The 15,835-nt window shown below is 41.0% G+C and overlaps 1 protein-coding gene across 2 annotated transcripts in view; it reads right to left on the minus strand.

Annotated features, from left to right (window-relative positions):
• EDEM3 (ER degradation enhancing alpha-mannosidase like protein 3) overlaps positions 1-15,835 on the minus strand; it is a 38,136-nt gene that overhangs the window by 3,723 nt on the left and 18,578 nt on the right. Inside the window, exons 10-20 of one of the 2 annotated variants that reach the window (XM_083506749.1) lie at positions 15,404-15,529; positions 13,986-14,069; positions 12,712-12,795; positions 11,638-11,762; positions 9,425-9,590; positions 8,895-9,049; positions 7,958-8,111; positions 6,102-6,296; positions 4,037-4,202; positions 2,156-2,341; positions 643-690 (exon numbers count right to left, since the gene is read on the minus strand). In XM_083506749.1, the coding sequence (XP_083362875.1) occupies positions 643-690; positions 2,156-2,341; positions 4,037-4,202; positions 6,102-6,296; positions 7,958-8,111; positions 8,895-9,049; positions 9,425-9,590; positions 11,638-11,762; positions 12,712-12,795; positions 13,986-14,069; positions 15,404-15,529 (1,489 nt within the window). The remainder of the gene's footprint in view (positions 1-642; positions 691-2,155; positions 2,342-4,036; positions 4,203-6,101; positions 6,297-7,957; positions 8,112-8,894; positions 9,050-9,424; positions 9,591-11,637; positions 11,763-12,711; positions 12,796-13,985; positions 14,070-15,403; positions 15,530-15,835) is intronic. The other variant, XM_083506750.1, reaches the window with a different exon arrangement.

Genomic DNA, 15,835 nt, shown 5'->3' on the forward strand with positions numbered 1-15,835 from the left:
AACGTTCAAAAACCAAAGCACGGCTTCTGATTGGCTGCAGGAAGCTCCTGCAGCCAATCGGAAGCCGTGGAAGCCCCGTCGGACGTTTGGCTTCCAAAAATAGTTCGCTAACCAGAACAGTCACTTCCAGGTTTGCGACGTTCAGGAGCCAAAATGTTCGGGAACTAAGCTGTTCCACTTCCAAGGTAGGGCTGTATCTGTTTTCAAGCCTTTATCAAATAAACACAGCTATTAATAATGTCACAATTAACCCTCTTATTACACATGTTTAGTGTGTAAGAGTTTGAGGCTGATAGTTATTTTTGGAACAATCCCAAAAAAAAATTCTGCAAAGAAAGGTCTCTAAAAATCAATTACTATAATCTGCCCAAAGGAACCTTTCAGTCTGAAATAACCAGTGGCTGATCTTTCAAGTGGTTTACCTTCCCCAAAGGTCCTAGGGATTATTAGTGTCCATATGTCACCTATGGGACCAACATGTGAACAGCACCTCAATGACTTGAAACATACACTACTCATGAATCAAGGATTAGGCAATTCTGGTTCGTCTTGCATCACAATTCAGCATTGTCAAAGCGAACATCCCAAAGGAGAAATGCTTTCAGAATTTTGGGCAAAAACATACAGATGTTTGATACTTACTGCTATCAATAATGTAGTTTGGAATCATTTTATCTTTAAATATAGTTGCTGACAATCCAAGGGTAGCACAGGAAGAAGGGAAAAAGGACATAGGCATTTTAAATTCAGAAATTTCCTAACTTACATTGGCAATTCATTCATTAACATAGCAGCTGCTTTAGAAAATGGTTTGAAGGGACCGCACACCAACACAAGAATACTGTTGACATGCCCTCCCTGCGTACAAAGGCATCCTCGCTTTTGACTTTCAGACATCTCTGGAAGATTATCTTTATGCTATGGGGTCTATGACATCCTTTAAAATGTCCCCTGAGCAGCCAATCAGTTTAATTATTGATCTGTATTGGTTTTAAATGTCTTTATGTTGTTGTACACCGACCCACTGTTTTGTGAGAGGGCAGTTCCCAAATGCTTTTATAAATAATATGTGATACAGTGGTCAGAAAGTTGCCACCTGAAGAGAAATATTCTAGGAACATAAAAGGCGGGAGAAATCCAGGGAGCTTTAAGAAGAATGCTAAAGGTAAAGGACCCCTGACCATTAGGTCCAGTCGTGACCGACTCTGGGGTTGCAGCGCTCATTTTGCTTTATTGGCCGAGGGAGCCTGCGTACAGCTTCCAGGTCATGTGGCCAGCATGACTAAGCCGCTTCTGGCGAACCAGAGCAGTGCATGGAAACACTGTTTACCTTCCCGCTGGAGTGGTACCTATTTATCTACTTGCCACTTTGACGTGCTTTCGAACTGCTAGGTTGGCAGGAGCTGGGACCGAGCAACGGGAGCTCACCCTGTCGCAGGGATTCGAACCGCTGACCTTCTGATCAGCAAGTCCTAGGCTCTGTGGTTTAACCCACAGCGCCACCCACGTCCCAAGGAGAATGCTAACTTGGCCCTAATCGAGAAGAACTTACTTGCATCTTGAAATAGATAAGATAGGCCTGCAAGCCATCTTAAGTCAGCCTTTTAAATTACGTTCCTGCTAAAACACCTCAATGGGAATCAACAGGACTTCAAGGTGGGATAGTGCTCAAACTGAGATTCATCATGCCCAAGGCATATCCACTGATTTATATGTTTAACTACTGTAGCCTTAAAACGTTCTACCAATTACCTGAAAATCTGGAAAATTAGACTGACAAGTGTATAATTTCTTGGATATTTACTTAAGTTGGTGTTCTATTGGCTACCTCCTCAGTCCTTTGGGAAGACTGACCTTAATGCTGTTATGCCAGACATAGGCAAACTCTGCCCTCCAGATGTCTGGGGACTACAACTCCCATCTTCCCTAGCTAACAGGACCAGTGGTCAGGGATGATGGGAATTGTAGTCCCAAAACAGCAGGAGGGCCGAGTTTGCCTATGCCTGTGTTATGGATTTGCTGATCTTCCTGAGACTCATATTCATCCTATTATTTAGGCCTCTCTCCTCTTTCTATATTCTCCCATGCTGAAATTTGGACTGAATTAACTGAGCCGGGGCCATCTTTCTCACAATAACATGGTTTTCGCTCTTACCTCTGTCTTTTGCTTTGTCAGAAAGCAGCACTTCTACAGCTTCATATTCCTGGATGGCATCAAGGATAATACTGCCTTCCTTGTTGAACAGAAACAGCATTGGCACAGTGATGTCGTCTGTATTCTTGCCGTCGCCTGCCATCTGGAAGAGAGGGGCTGTGTCGCTGCTGCTTCCTTCATTGTCATCTAGGTGGAATGAGCAGGGTTTCCATTAATATTAACTTTCACCCATTGAATACTCAGTGGAACTTGAAAGTTACTTGGACCTTCAATCAGTATAAAACCTGGTTAGCCAAATTCAGACCAATACAACCAGATTCACTTATACAGTGGTACCTCGGGTTACATATGCTTCAGGTTACAGAGGCTTCAGGTTACAGACTCCGCTAACCCAGAAATATTACCTCGCGCTGTGGGTTAAACCACTGAGCCTAGGACTTGCTGATCAGAAGATTGGCGGTTCGAATCCCCGCAATGGGGTGAGCTTCCGTTGTTCGGTCCCAGCTTCTGCCAACCTAGCAGTTCGAAAGCATGTCACAGTGCAAGTAAATAAATAGGTACCGCTCTGGCGGGAAGGTAAGTGGCGTTACCGTGTGCTGCTCTGGTTCACCAGAAGTGGCTTAGTCATGCTGGCCACATGACCTGGAAGCTGTCTGTGGACAAACGCCGGCTCCCTCGGCCAATAAAGCGAGATGAGCGCCGCAACCCCAGAGTCGGTCATGACTGGACCTAATGGTCAGGGGTCCCTTTACCTTTAACCTAAGAACTTTGCTTCAGGATGAGAACAGAAATTGTGTTCCGGCAGCACGGCAGCAGCAGGAGGCCCCATTAGCTAAAGTGGTGCTTCAGGTTAAGATCAGTTTCAGGTTAAGAACAAACCTCTGGAACGAATTAAGTAAGTAACCAGAGGTACCAATGTAAAGGTAAAGGTACCCCTGACCGTTAGGTCCAGTCGTGGATGACTCTGGGGTTGCGACGCTCATCTCGCTCTATAGGCCGAGGGAGCCGGTGTTTGTCCACAGATAGCTTCCGGGTCATGTGCTTGACTAAGCCGCTTCTGGCGAACCAGAGCAGCGCACGGAAACACCATTTACCTTCCCGCCAGAGCGGTACCTATTTATCTACTTGCACTTTGACATGCTTTAGAACTGCTTGGTGGGCAGGAGCTGGGACTGAACAACGGGAGCTCACCCCTGTCGTGGGGATTTGAACCATGACCTTCTGATCGGCAAGCCCTAGGCTCAGTGGCTTAGACCACAGCGCCACCCATATCACTTATAATACATACCAATTTTAAATAAACTTCTAGCTGCCTCTTTGTCTACAGGTGCTGGTACTTATCTTTAAAAATCCTAAATGGCTTGGAATCTGAATACTTGAAGGCATGCCTCTTCTCATACAACCCACTGTGAGCTCCTCAGGAAAGGTGGGATATGAATGCAATACAGGCAACCAGACCATCTTGAGGTCTTCGACAGCCCTTAACCAACCACCTACTCTATCAGAAATTCATTATTCAACCACAAGGGCTTTTTCACCCGTGAGGCATCCTGGTTTTTGGAATAAACACAGTATGCGGCACCTACACTGTGATCCTTTAAATGCCAAGGTAATTTTTTATTTATTTAATGAGACAATTTGCACTGCCCAAGCCTTAACCCGGGTAATAGTTTGAATTACTTCATGCCGTACACTGAATTAGAGGGTAGTATATAAATGTTTAAAAGGTTTTAAATAAATAAATAATATAGATAGGCTGGGGTACACATTGAAATTATTCACATTAAAATTATTAACGTGCACGAGTCACACCTGCCTTAACATTTCAAGTGTCTCACTGTTAACCAAAAAAACTTGATATAAGTTTTCTCTTTCACTTACCAATAACAATGCCACCTATAGCCCCAGCTTTTTGGATGTTCCGTGCCTTTTCAGCAAACATGCACTGCCCTCTTTGCATCAAAGCAATTTTATCCTTCAGCGCTTCAGGGTTGGTGATCTCAGAGCATCCATTATATGGTTTACTGACTGCAACAAATCCTCTTGCCTGTTGAAGAGATGAGAGGCTTTAGTATACAGTATTCAAGCATGTAAACATTTGCATTTTTTGCACTAAAATATATGAAGAGCATACTAGGAAATACAACCATCATCATCATCATCAGGGCAAGATTTAGGTTTGATGGGGCCCTAAGCTACTGGAGGTAATGGGGCCCGTTATATGCCCAGCTGTCCTTTGTCAACAACAAATTGTCACTGTTTTTTCTGTTGAATATATACTATACGGTAATTTATGGACCTAACAGATATCCAAAGCCATTTGCACATGCAGAATGTAGGCACCCTATATATAGAAATGAGCAAACCAGTTACAGTGGTACCTCGCAAGACGAATGCCTCGCAAGACGAAAAACGCGCAAGACGAAAGAGTTTTCCGTTTTTTGAGTCGTTCCGCAAGACGAATTTCCCTATGGGCTTGCTTCACAAGACGAAACGTCTTGCGAGTTCTTGCGAGTTTGTTTCCTTTTTCTTAAAGCTGCTAAGCCGTTGGTAGCCGCTAAGCCGCTAACAGCCGCTAAGCCGCTAATAGCCGTGCTTCGCAAGATGAAAAAACCGCAAGACGAACGGATTAATTTCGTCTTGTGAGGCACCACTGTATATTTGAGGAAGCAGGCTAGCAGGCGGGGCCCATTACTTACATCATAGGAGCCTACACAACACAAAACACTGTTGCTGTACGTTGGTTTTGTTTTATTTGTTTTTTATCTTATATTTTGGAATCGTACATCCAGGTTTTCTTTAAATTTTGGAGGGCCCCCAAGAGAGTGGGGCCCTAAGCTATAGCTTGTTTAGCTTATATGTAAATCTGGCAGTGATCATCATCCAACCCAGGGCTGGCGCTCTTAAACCCAGTGAAATCTAACAGCTTCGGCACACTGCACTGGATTGTGCCCAATAACTGCAGTGAAGGCAGTTATTCCAGAACTCATTCATAGAACCATAAAGTTGGAAGGTACCCCCAGGGTCATCCAGTCCAACCCTCTGCAATGCAGGAATCTACTGCCCACCGTGGGGCTCGAACCCTGAGATTAGGAGCAGAGCCTCATGTTCTACCGACTGAGCTATCCCAGTAGGATGATTCATTGCATGCTAAATCAGAATAGTGGCATTTGAAGCCACTGCAATTTATAAAAATGCGTTGCCTGCAACAAATCATGCATCAGCTGATGCGCAGGAAGTTCAATCACGCTTTCCAGATTCATTTCTATCTGCCCCACACCTGACATCACATACACTGTCAGGTATGGGGTGGGTGGGTGTGGTTTCGGGCAAATGGCCTGGTGGGCAAAATGGCGAGCCTCAATTGGCTTCATACATAAAGCAATCTTGCCCAGCGCCTATTCAGACTGTTCCCCTGCACTCCATTTCCTGACAAATGAGTTAGCCATCTGCTTTTGGCCTTAGTTATTCAGAGTTGCTTTGTTTTCTTGACTTAGGGGGCTTCTAGAACAACTCCTCTTCTTGTTATTTTTTAGACTTAACACATAGAATAAGAGAACAGGGAGAACATACGTTTAAAGAGATTGGAAAACATTTACGGAATATACGGGAAATAACTGTGTACAGCTGAAAACGCTGGCAGCCTTAAGATAAATTCAGCAAGTTTAGATGGATGCAATAATGGAATACTGAATGGTATAGTTTATATATACAGGGATTTATGTATGTAAAGTAAACCACGAAAGAGAAGAAGGTAAGTCATTGGTATCTTAAGGATGTATAAATGAGTATTTTAAATTGTAAAAACAGAAAACTTAATAAAATTATATAGTACTCTTTCTTTTAGATACATTAAATTTCTGTATGTTGACAATTTCCCATAAGTTCTGTATAGACCATACAAGTGGTGGTTTTTTTAATCATAAGGCTGTAAAACAGAACGCACCCCTGATTTGTGTTTGGAGAGATCCATTCCAAACTGCGCAGGCCCAGCTGTCAAAACCACTCTGCCAAAGAACGGGTGGGAAACAATTTGAACGGCACGAGGAGGTAGCTGCTGCTCTTTTTGCTGTTGACTGGACAGCTCAATCATTTCTTGCATGAACCGTAGACCATCCTCCGCATCGAGTGAGCTTGCTGCCTAATGAAAAAGTAAGCAATATCTAGCATTTTTTCATTCTAAACCTGCAGACAAAACATGCAACAGTATTTCCTGAGGAAACTTGCTCATTAGTTTATTCTGAACTTCTAGACATCCAGCGTTAGCCAAAATATTTTAGAATTAATTTTTGGTTTTTAAAAAAAAGTAAATAAACCGTTATTTGTATCTGACAACACTTCCAAGGGTATTTTCAGTATCAAATTCCACATGCATACTAAAAATATAAAAACACAGCAGCAAGACACAATACTCCTCAGTAAAATAAAATAAAAAACAGTTCCGAGAACTCAACATGCCCTCTGGAATAAAGCAGCCCTACTCAGTGCCAGAAACTCCTCAGCACAGGTGAAGAGAAAGGCTAACCTGGAAAGTTCTAGAGCATCGGTGTCACCACTGAAAAGGCCCTATCATGGTAATGACCTCAAAATTTGAAACATATTCAATTCAACTTCGCAGCTTACCACTAACAAATATTTTGAAAAACCTGTCTCCCACTAAACATTCAGACATGATTGAATGGACTACTAGACAGTATAACTGTGTTACTTAGTTTGTGTAACATCAGGAAAAAGGACTTGTTGTTCAACAGCTTCACAGAAATTTGGACAAGTATTTCAAGGATCCTTTCTGGTGTGCCTAAATTTAAGAGTGCCAAATATCTGTAGTATCTGTAGAATTTGTACTGTTAAAACAGAAAGGGGTCAAACCATCGTAAGAGGTGTTGAAAATTTGGGAGGTTGGATAGTTACAGTGGTTTTGGGGGTGGAGTGCACATTTTTATTTATTTATTATTATTACTTTGTCAAAATACAAAATAAAAATAAATGATGTGAGTGTATAAGGATTAGTAAACAAACTCAGTGACTTAAGGGCAATACCCTTATAGGTCAGTCCAACTGAAATACAGTGGACCCTCTGGATACGGATTAAATTCGTTCTGGGGGTCCATCCGCCATCCCAAAAGTCTGTAGGCAGAGACACCGCTTCTGAGCACACACACGGTGTGATTGCTTCTGCGTATGCGGCGAAACCCGGGAGTATACATTTCCAGGTTTGCCGCATTCGTAACCTGAAAGTTACGTATCCAGAGCGGTATGTAACTCGAGGGTCCGCTGTATGAACTTTTCTGCCATTAGTTCAGATGAGCTATTGGCATCCAAACTGGCAGGGTCTGGAGCAAAATGAACCGATTATAAATTAAAAATGATTACAATTAAAATCACAGATAGGTAGCCGTGTTGGTCTGCCATAGTCAAAATAAAAAATTCCTTCCAGTAGCACCTTAAAGACCAACTAAGTTAGTTCTTGGTATGAGCTTTCGTGTGCATGCATGCACACGAAAGCTCATACCAAGAACTAACTTAGTTGGTCTTTAAGGTGCTACTGGAAGGAATTTTTTATTTTTACAATTAAAATCGTAATTCTAAGTAAATCATTATTTTATATGCAGGTAGTTTGTTCATAATGGAAAGTCTTAATTTATTCCAATGTATTATATCCATATTTATACCTCTCCGACCTGTACTATAATTAAACTGAAACAACTTGTTCCAAATAAAATAAAATAAAAAGAGTGCCTGCATGTCAACTTCCTACTGAGGACAACTACACTGAGGGGCTATGACAGGGCAAGATCTTACTTGAATAGCATGTTGCACCAGCTGGACTCTTCCATCTTTGAGGTGAATCAAGCTGACTCCCATCTTCTTTAGAATCTCTAAATGCTCAGGATTACTGGCCATGAAATCCCTGGCTCTCAGGGGGGGCTTTGGTCCGGTGCCCAAACTCTCTTCCCTGCAAGAGAAAGCATTTTAAGAACTGAATTGATGGTGCCTGAATAATATACATGAGGTGCGTAAGACTAAAACATGCTATGCGTAGCCGGCAGAGGCCACTAAACGGGTAATAAAATGCATGAAAAGGCTTCTGGGAGTTGGCAGGCTGAAACACAAGCCTTGCTTTCTCTTATTGGACGCAGATGTTTTTGACTACAACTCCCATCATCCATTACAAATAGACAAGTTGCAATCAGGCTGGGAAATTCTGATACGAGAACCTTACGCATATTCCATTGCAAGGAGTCATCCAAACCAAGCTGTATCAAATGATTTCATCGCTATGTGTTAGTCAATGCATAAAAGTATATCAGCTCAATATAAGCAGCTGTATCACCTAGTTAGGGATGCGGGTGGTGCTGTGGTCTAAACCACAGAGCCTAGGGCTTGCCGATCAGAAGGTCGGCGGTTCGAATCCCCACGACGGGGTGAGCTCCCGTTGCTTGGTCCCTGCTCCTGCCCACCTAGCAGTTTGAAAGCACATCAAAGTGCAGGTAGATAAATAGGTACCGCTCTGGTGGGAAGGTAAACGGCGTTTCCATGCACTACTCTGGTTCGCCAGAAGTGGCTTTGTCATGCTGGCCACACAACCCAGAAGCTGTCTGCAGACAAACGCCAGCTCCCTCGGCCTATAGAGTGAGATGAGCACACAACCCCAGAGTCGTCCACAACTGGACCTAATGGTCAGGGGTGTCTTTACCTTTACCTATCACATAGTTATGAAAGGTATAAATGATCTTACGCTCTGGAAACACCCCTAGGACAACTCTTGTCCACCACATTTTTCAGAGGTTCCCTGATGCTCTGAGCATACATTGGGTCATTTGGAAAGAGGATCTGAGTGTTGGGGCATGTCCAGTCAAAGTTGCTATCATCCAATTCTGTGTATTCTGTAGTCTGCAAAGGGGGAAAGAGGGAGAATTTAAGCGTTGTTTTCTCTTTCTTTAACCATGCGCAGTCACAATATCCAAATGTGTTTGCAACAAAAGCACAATTACAAACCTTCCAACCACAAAAAGAAATATGCAGTTAAAATGTCAATCAATATATTGTTACAACTGTACAATTCTATGGTTCTATGTAAGGATACAGTTACAAAGGACCAAATTTTCATTTAGAAACCTAATTTACTTTTGCATAAACAGCAAAGCATGACACAGCTTGTGCAACAATGGAAGAATAATCTAAAAATATTCTAAGAGTTACTTTTACTGAGGAAGATAAAAGCTAGCCTGCAATTAAATCAATTCAAAAATATGAAGCAACACTCACAATATTTTTCCTAGGGGCCGTTTGGTTTGCAGTAGATAGCCAGAGAGGTAGCAAATGAGCTTCTGTGGTAAAGATATAGTCTTCTATATCGAAAGTCAGGTCTTCCTTATCAGCAAAGAGCAGGTATAAATATTTAAACATTTCAGCCAGGAAGAAAGAATCCATCCTAGAAAGAGGAAATAAATAGACTAAGTATCATTTTTCCTTCTTGATACACAGTCGTACCTTGGAATCCATTCCGGAAGTCCGTTCAACTTCCAAAGCGTTTGGAAACCAAAGCACGGCTTCTGACTGGCTGCAGGAAGCTCCTGCAGCCAATCGGAAACCCCATCGGACGTTCAGCTTCCAAAAACAGTTCGCAAACCGGAACACTCACTTCCGGGTTTGCTGCATTCGGGAGCCAAAACGTTCGAGAATTAAGCTGTTCAAAAACCAAGGTACGACTGTATCACTAATAACAAAATGAAAAACAAGATATACTTTTGAGTAAAGTCAAAATGACAACTAATGGGAAGAACTTCGCTAAGTTTTTCCAAAGAACGCATACATGGATAAAGACTAAATAGCAAGAATTTCACGTAAAGGATCGCTTAATCTCACATGATCCTGCCCACCCACTTGGGTCACTGATAGAAATCCTGCTCTGCGCCAGCATCTTAAGGGCCTTCTCAGATGCTGCACCTAGTGGCAGAACTTCTCCCTCCAAGGGCCTAGTCTGACTGCCTCCTTATTGACATTTCACAGCAACTCAGTCCAGACAGTCCAGTTTGGATGTGCCTTGAATTATTTGTGTGCTGTTTTGATGTTGTCACCTTATTTTCTGCTTCTAATGAGGGCTTGGACACCGCAAAAAGTTCATTTTCACCAGCAGACAGCTATTTCTGTTCATAGAAGGGGCATTTCTGCTGTGAGAAAAATGATCCCAACTTCTTCTGCTTGAAGACCTTTCAATTTCGCCCAATTATGCCACAACAGGAGTGGGAAACTTTTTCTGGCATAGTGGGCCAGATCCTAACTTCCTTGACAGCAATTCTGTCAGGTGGGTGGGATCACCTGACATTATTATGAGGCAGGAAGTTCCCCATGCCTGCAATTCATCTTCCGTTAGGGTTGCACAAGTTTACAGAACAGCACTATACTCCCACCTGTGGTTGTTTGGATCTAAGCCCTTGTTTTCATGCTATTTAAATGTCTATTGTTAAATACATTAACAAGTTAAATACTTAAATTAGGTGCCTTGAGGAGGATCCACTATATATATAGCTTAATAAAATAAAATCATGAAGCACTTGTTAACTTTTACTAAAGTATTAAACCAGTGAAGATTTAATGTACAAAGAAATCCTACCAGCATGAATGCATGGTTGCAAGATTAAATTAGCAAAACCTATACTTGTTATAAACATGGAAAATCAATAAAAAAATTTGAAAAGAAAAAGAAGGTACTTTTTATCATATGTGGTGGACGTGTCCTAAGGTAAAAGACTGCTGGGAAAAGATTTATAATGAGCTGGAAAAAATGTTGAAAAATACATTTGTTAAGAAACCAGAAGACTTTCTACTTGGAATAATAGGATTGGAACTGCCCAAAAAAGATGTTAGATTGTTTTTGTATGCCAACTACAGCGGCAAGACTGCTACTAGCTAAAAATTGGAAATCCCAAGAAATACCAACAGTAGAAGAATGGCAGATAAAGATGTTGGACTTTTTGGAGCTGGCTGACCTGACTGGAAGAATCCGCGATCAGAAAGAAGAGGAATATCATGAAGATTAGAAGAAATTTAAAGATTATTTAGCCAACTATTGTAATATAAAATAATTAGAAGTCACTCAAAAGTACCATAAAGGCTTAGTACTAAAATAAGAATGAATTGTAAAGAAATATGGATTTAGAATATTAAGAAAAGAAAAGATGAAAGTAACTTGAAGGAGTTTATTTTATTACAAAGATGATTTGGAGAGCTGTTACAAGGTGATACAATGAAACTCAGGTAGGGGGGATTCAAGGAAGTCAATTAACAATGAAAGATAATTTGGGTTTCACAAGTAATATGTGTTTATATTTTTGTTTCTTTTTCTTTTCAGTATTGTAATGTGTTTTCTTTTGTGTGTTTTTTGTGTTATACTTGTTATAAAAGTGGAAAATCAATAAAAAAAATGGGGGGGGGGGGAATAAAATAGCAAAACCTAGCAACGCTTTTCAGCTAATTACCTGTCTTCATGGCTTCCAGTACGAACATCCTTCATAGCAGCAAATCCACAAGGTACACGAGCGTATTTATTTAAGTTTTCAATGAGTGTTTTTCCTACTTCTAGGTAGTAAGGATCTCCAGTAGCCTGTTTTTAAAGGAAGATTTGTTGCACTTACTCCTAGAGATACGCTACACACACATTACATTCTTATCTGTTATTATACTTTGATATTTGACTTCTGCACACGTTTTAAAGCCTTGGATTTAAAGTCAAATTGCACTGCTAAATACATCCTAGCCTGGACGGAAGAATATTCTCAGAGGGAGAACAGAGCAGAGAAACTGTTTGCAGTCAGCAATTCAAGGGGCTTCCCAGCCTCAATAGAAAGCTCCTTTATCTTGCGCAACAAGTCAGAAAGTCTCAAGCTCATCTTATTGTTTAAAATACTTGCTCTGCATAAGTATTGTTCTTGACCATGCATAAGAAGGTGTCAACCCTCTGAGACTGGAAGTACAGCCAACCCACACCACAAACAGGGACAAATCAAAAGCCCAGGAAGTATAGATGGAAATTACCATTCTCTGCTGCTTGCCCTAAGCATCTAGTAACAATCCTACTTATATTACCTTTCAGTTTGGAAGCTGGACTTAGCTATCCCAGTTCATAATCATCAATAGGCCTCCTTTTTCAAAGCCATCTAAGGTTAGAGGCTGTGTGAAGCAGTACCTGCTGGCATAATTTCAGAGCAAGTGAAAGAGAAAAATCTCTTCCCACTATTCATGATTTTGAAATACTTTCATATCCTGCCCCCAAGCCCCAGTTAATTCATTCATTCATTCTAAGCTAACAAACCTAATTCTCTTTAGTCTTTTCTTTATGGAGAAGTCGCTGCATATTCTTAACCACTATAGATTCCTCTTTCTGTACCTTATCTGTGCCTGTAATATTCTTCTTGATATAAAGCAGCCACAAAGTACAAAGTATTTTAGTGCAACTGCATCACAGTGTCATAAAAAGGTGTTAACATTTTCAATTCCTTTCCTAAGATTATCAAGGATTTAAGACACCTTGAATTGGAAGAACAAAATCTTACTTTATACAAGAAATAGGTACTCTCTGCAAATTCTGGCCTTAAAGGATGTTGAGCCCAATGAACCCGGAAGTCTGTTGTGAAAGCCTGAAGGAGAAAAGAAGAAAGACATAGGGAAATACTAAACTGTACAGTACTTTGGTCACAAATGCTATTATTATTATTTTATTATTATTAGTATACCACACCTTCATCTGAAGATTGCAGGGCGGTTCACAACACAAAATACGTAATAAAAGCAATAACCGCACCCCCACCCACAAACACATTTAAAAGGACAGAGATGTTAATCGGCCAAAGACTTGGTAAAAAAGAAACATTCTGCCTGGTGCCTAAAAACTTATCACACCGTCCCTGTTAGCCAGGCAGGCAGGTGTTTTCCTTTGCGGTAGTCCTCACCTGTAAAATGAGGAGTAATCATCTACATCACAAGGGTTTTGTGTGGATGAAAATAGCATTCCTAATATGTTAGGTGCTATTTTATTATTCCCGTTACAGATTAGCTATCAAGAGAAGTTTGCAAAGTTCACTCAAACATGACAACTCTATGCTAGGCCAAGGTCTCTCAGGCTCTCGACATTATCCACTGGGCTGCATAATCTCAGATACAGGGAAAGGAAAGAGACCAAGATATAGGAGACCATCCAATTAGTCCTATTCAGAGTAGATCTACTAAAACTGATGGACTTTAGAGGTGTCCAATGATTTCGAAGGAAATACTCAATATGGCTTAGTTGGATACCACTCATAAAACTAGATTCGAAAGTAAATGAGTTGTGCACATATGGCAAAGCTTTTCACGGTATGAGTGTGATGTAGTGGATAAAATGGTTAAGAGTTGAATATCTGGGTTTGAATCACTGTCGTGCTGACACGTTTGAATCACTGTCACACTGACACATTAGCCAAACCCTGGCTTCCTCACTGCATTTTGTTTGGAAAGAACCAGGAGCACTGGTTCGGATGAGACACTAAACCAGTCTCTCCCCATTCATGTGCAACCATTGTGTGAACAAGTGAGCACAAACATGAAAAAAGGAATTGCACGCAGATCTAGTGATGCATGGAAAGATCTTGGTCAATCATAAGAGCAAGAAATGCACTAGCCTCCAGTTCCTACAGGAGGAACAGAAAGTTAAAAAATAAGATCAAAATATGCGAAGGGATGCTGATTAGCGCATGAATGACTAATCAGTAATTAGAAATCAACATCTCCCCTTTCCCGGTATTATTATTGTTATCCCCACAATGATAATAATACAAGCCTACCGCCTTACCTCTGGAAGAAAGTTATGCTTTTTTATCACCTGATACAGCATCTCGTGAGTTTCTATAGCTGGTCTGATATCACCTTTCAAGACCTATAATCCAAACAGATAGTACCAATGTAAGGCCATTTAGATATGCCACTTTCCTGTCAGATAATGACCAATTCTGTATCTCCCACCACCTGCTCCCAGCCCATGGTTCTTTCTTTTTCTTACAAGGAAACACGAGAGAGCAGAATGGCACTTGGCTAATTAAGCAAAAGGCAAAATAATCATGTGTACACATGTGCTGAAACCAATGCTTAACATATATTTAGTTTGGTATGTCAGGTTGGCCATATGTTTATATTCTTAGCGTTAAAGTTATCAGCTCAAATTCAGGTACTGCTTTGATAAAGTTGCTTTCTGGAAATCTTAGATGCCAAGCCAGATATTTCCAAGAGTACTCATGTGGTATAGAGGAACCTGTGAATTAAACAATGCTTATGTAATGATATTCCTAATGCATTCCCAGCCACAGAAATTTCTGCTCCAAAATGATGGGGGTGGGGACAGGAAAATTCTCTGAAACCTTGCAAAAGGCAAATAAGGAAGGAAAATGTGCTCTCGTATTTGTGCAATCTCTCCTTCCTCTTCCCCCTCCCACCATGGTTTTTGGCAAAATGGCTGCTGCAGACCAGCAAAACACAAAAAAGTAAGGCTTGTTTAAGGCTGTTTATTTGTCTTGAGTACCATAAGCCGGACCAAATTTAGAAGCTACCGTTTATAGAGGAAGGAAAGGAAGATTTACCAATAAAGATCAAAATACTGAGAGAATATTCTAGTCAAGAAAAAATAATAATTTTGGAACACTGTGTATTAGAGGCAAGAGAAGGAAGTAGCAGCTAATAACATAAAAGAAAGAATTTAAGGATGTATAACAAAATATCAACAAAACTCCTTTAAAATGTGACAGCTGGGCATTTGTTGGGCTATTAGTAAGTAAGCATTATTGTACCAAAGGCCATGACAAAACCATTAGAGCTATTGCTCTAACAATACTATGAGCCTATTTTAGATGTTTGACATGCTTTATATAATATAGAAATGAGAAAGATATGCTCCAAGTTAGTGGAAATTTTATTTTACAAAAATCTGATTTCATTTGCAGAACACAGCCACCAAGTGTTGACTGCACAATGCTAACATGGCTGAAGACAGCAATTGTAAAAGATTATTCTTCCCCACCGGATGACTACTTTTCCATGACATCATATTTCAAGTTCAAACGCTTACACCAACCATTCTTTGCCATTTTTTTTTCCAATTGCAGCGTCCTGAACATTTCTAGAGCTTTGAAAACAAATACTTCTCACACTCAACCCCACAACTAAATAGGCATCATTGGACTGAAAAGTTAAATGCTTCTGCACCTCTGATAAACCTACCTGCAAACCAGGGAAAAAGGCTAGTAGAGAGTCCATCCAGGTCCGAGCATTAAGCATTGGTTTGTGTATGTGCACATCAAGCAGGAGAGGCGGTTGGCTAATGTATCTCATTATGGCATCATAATGCTGCAAAACATCAGACCCTGGTGAGCCCACATTCATTTTTCATACCAAATTCATTGGCAAAGTTGAGATCTAAACACACTAAATTGTAGGTTGCACTCGCCTCTCCTTAACATCATGCAAAACAGCTGAGAGGACACCAAACCACACAGGAGAATAAAGGTAAAGGGACCCCTGACCATTAGGTCCAGTCGTGACCCACTCTGGGGTTGCGGCGCTCATCTCGCTTTACTGGCCGAGGAAGCCAGTGTACAGCTTCCGGGTCATGTGGCCAGTATGACTAAGCTGCTTCTGGCGAACCAGAGCAGC

Source organism: Podarcis liolepis, assembly GCF_965112155.1.
Source record: "Podarcis liolepis genome assembly, chromosome: 6".
Taxonomy (NCBI): domain Eukaryota; kingdom Metazoa; phylum Chordata; class Lepidosauria; order Squamata; family Lacertidae; genus Podarcis; species Podarcis liolepis.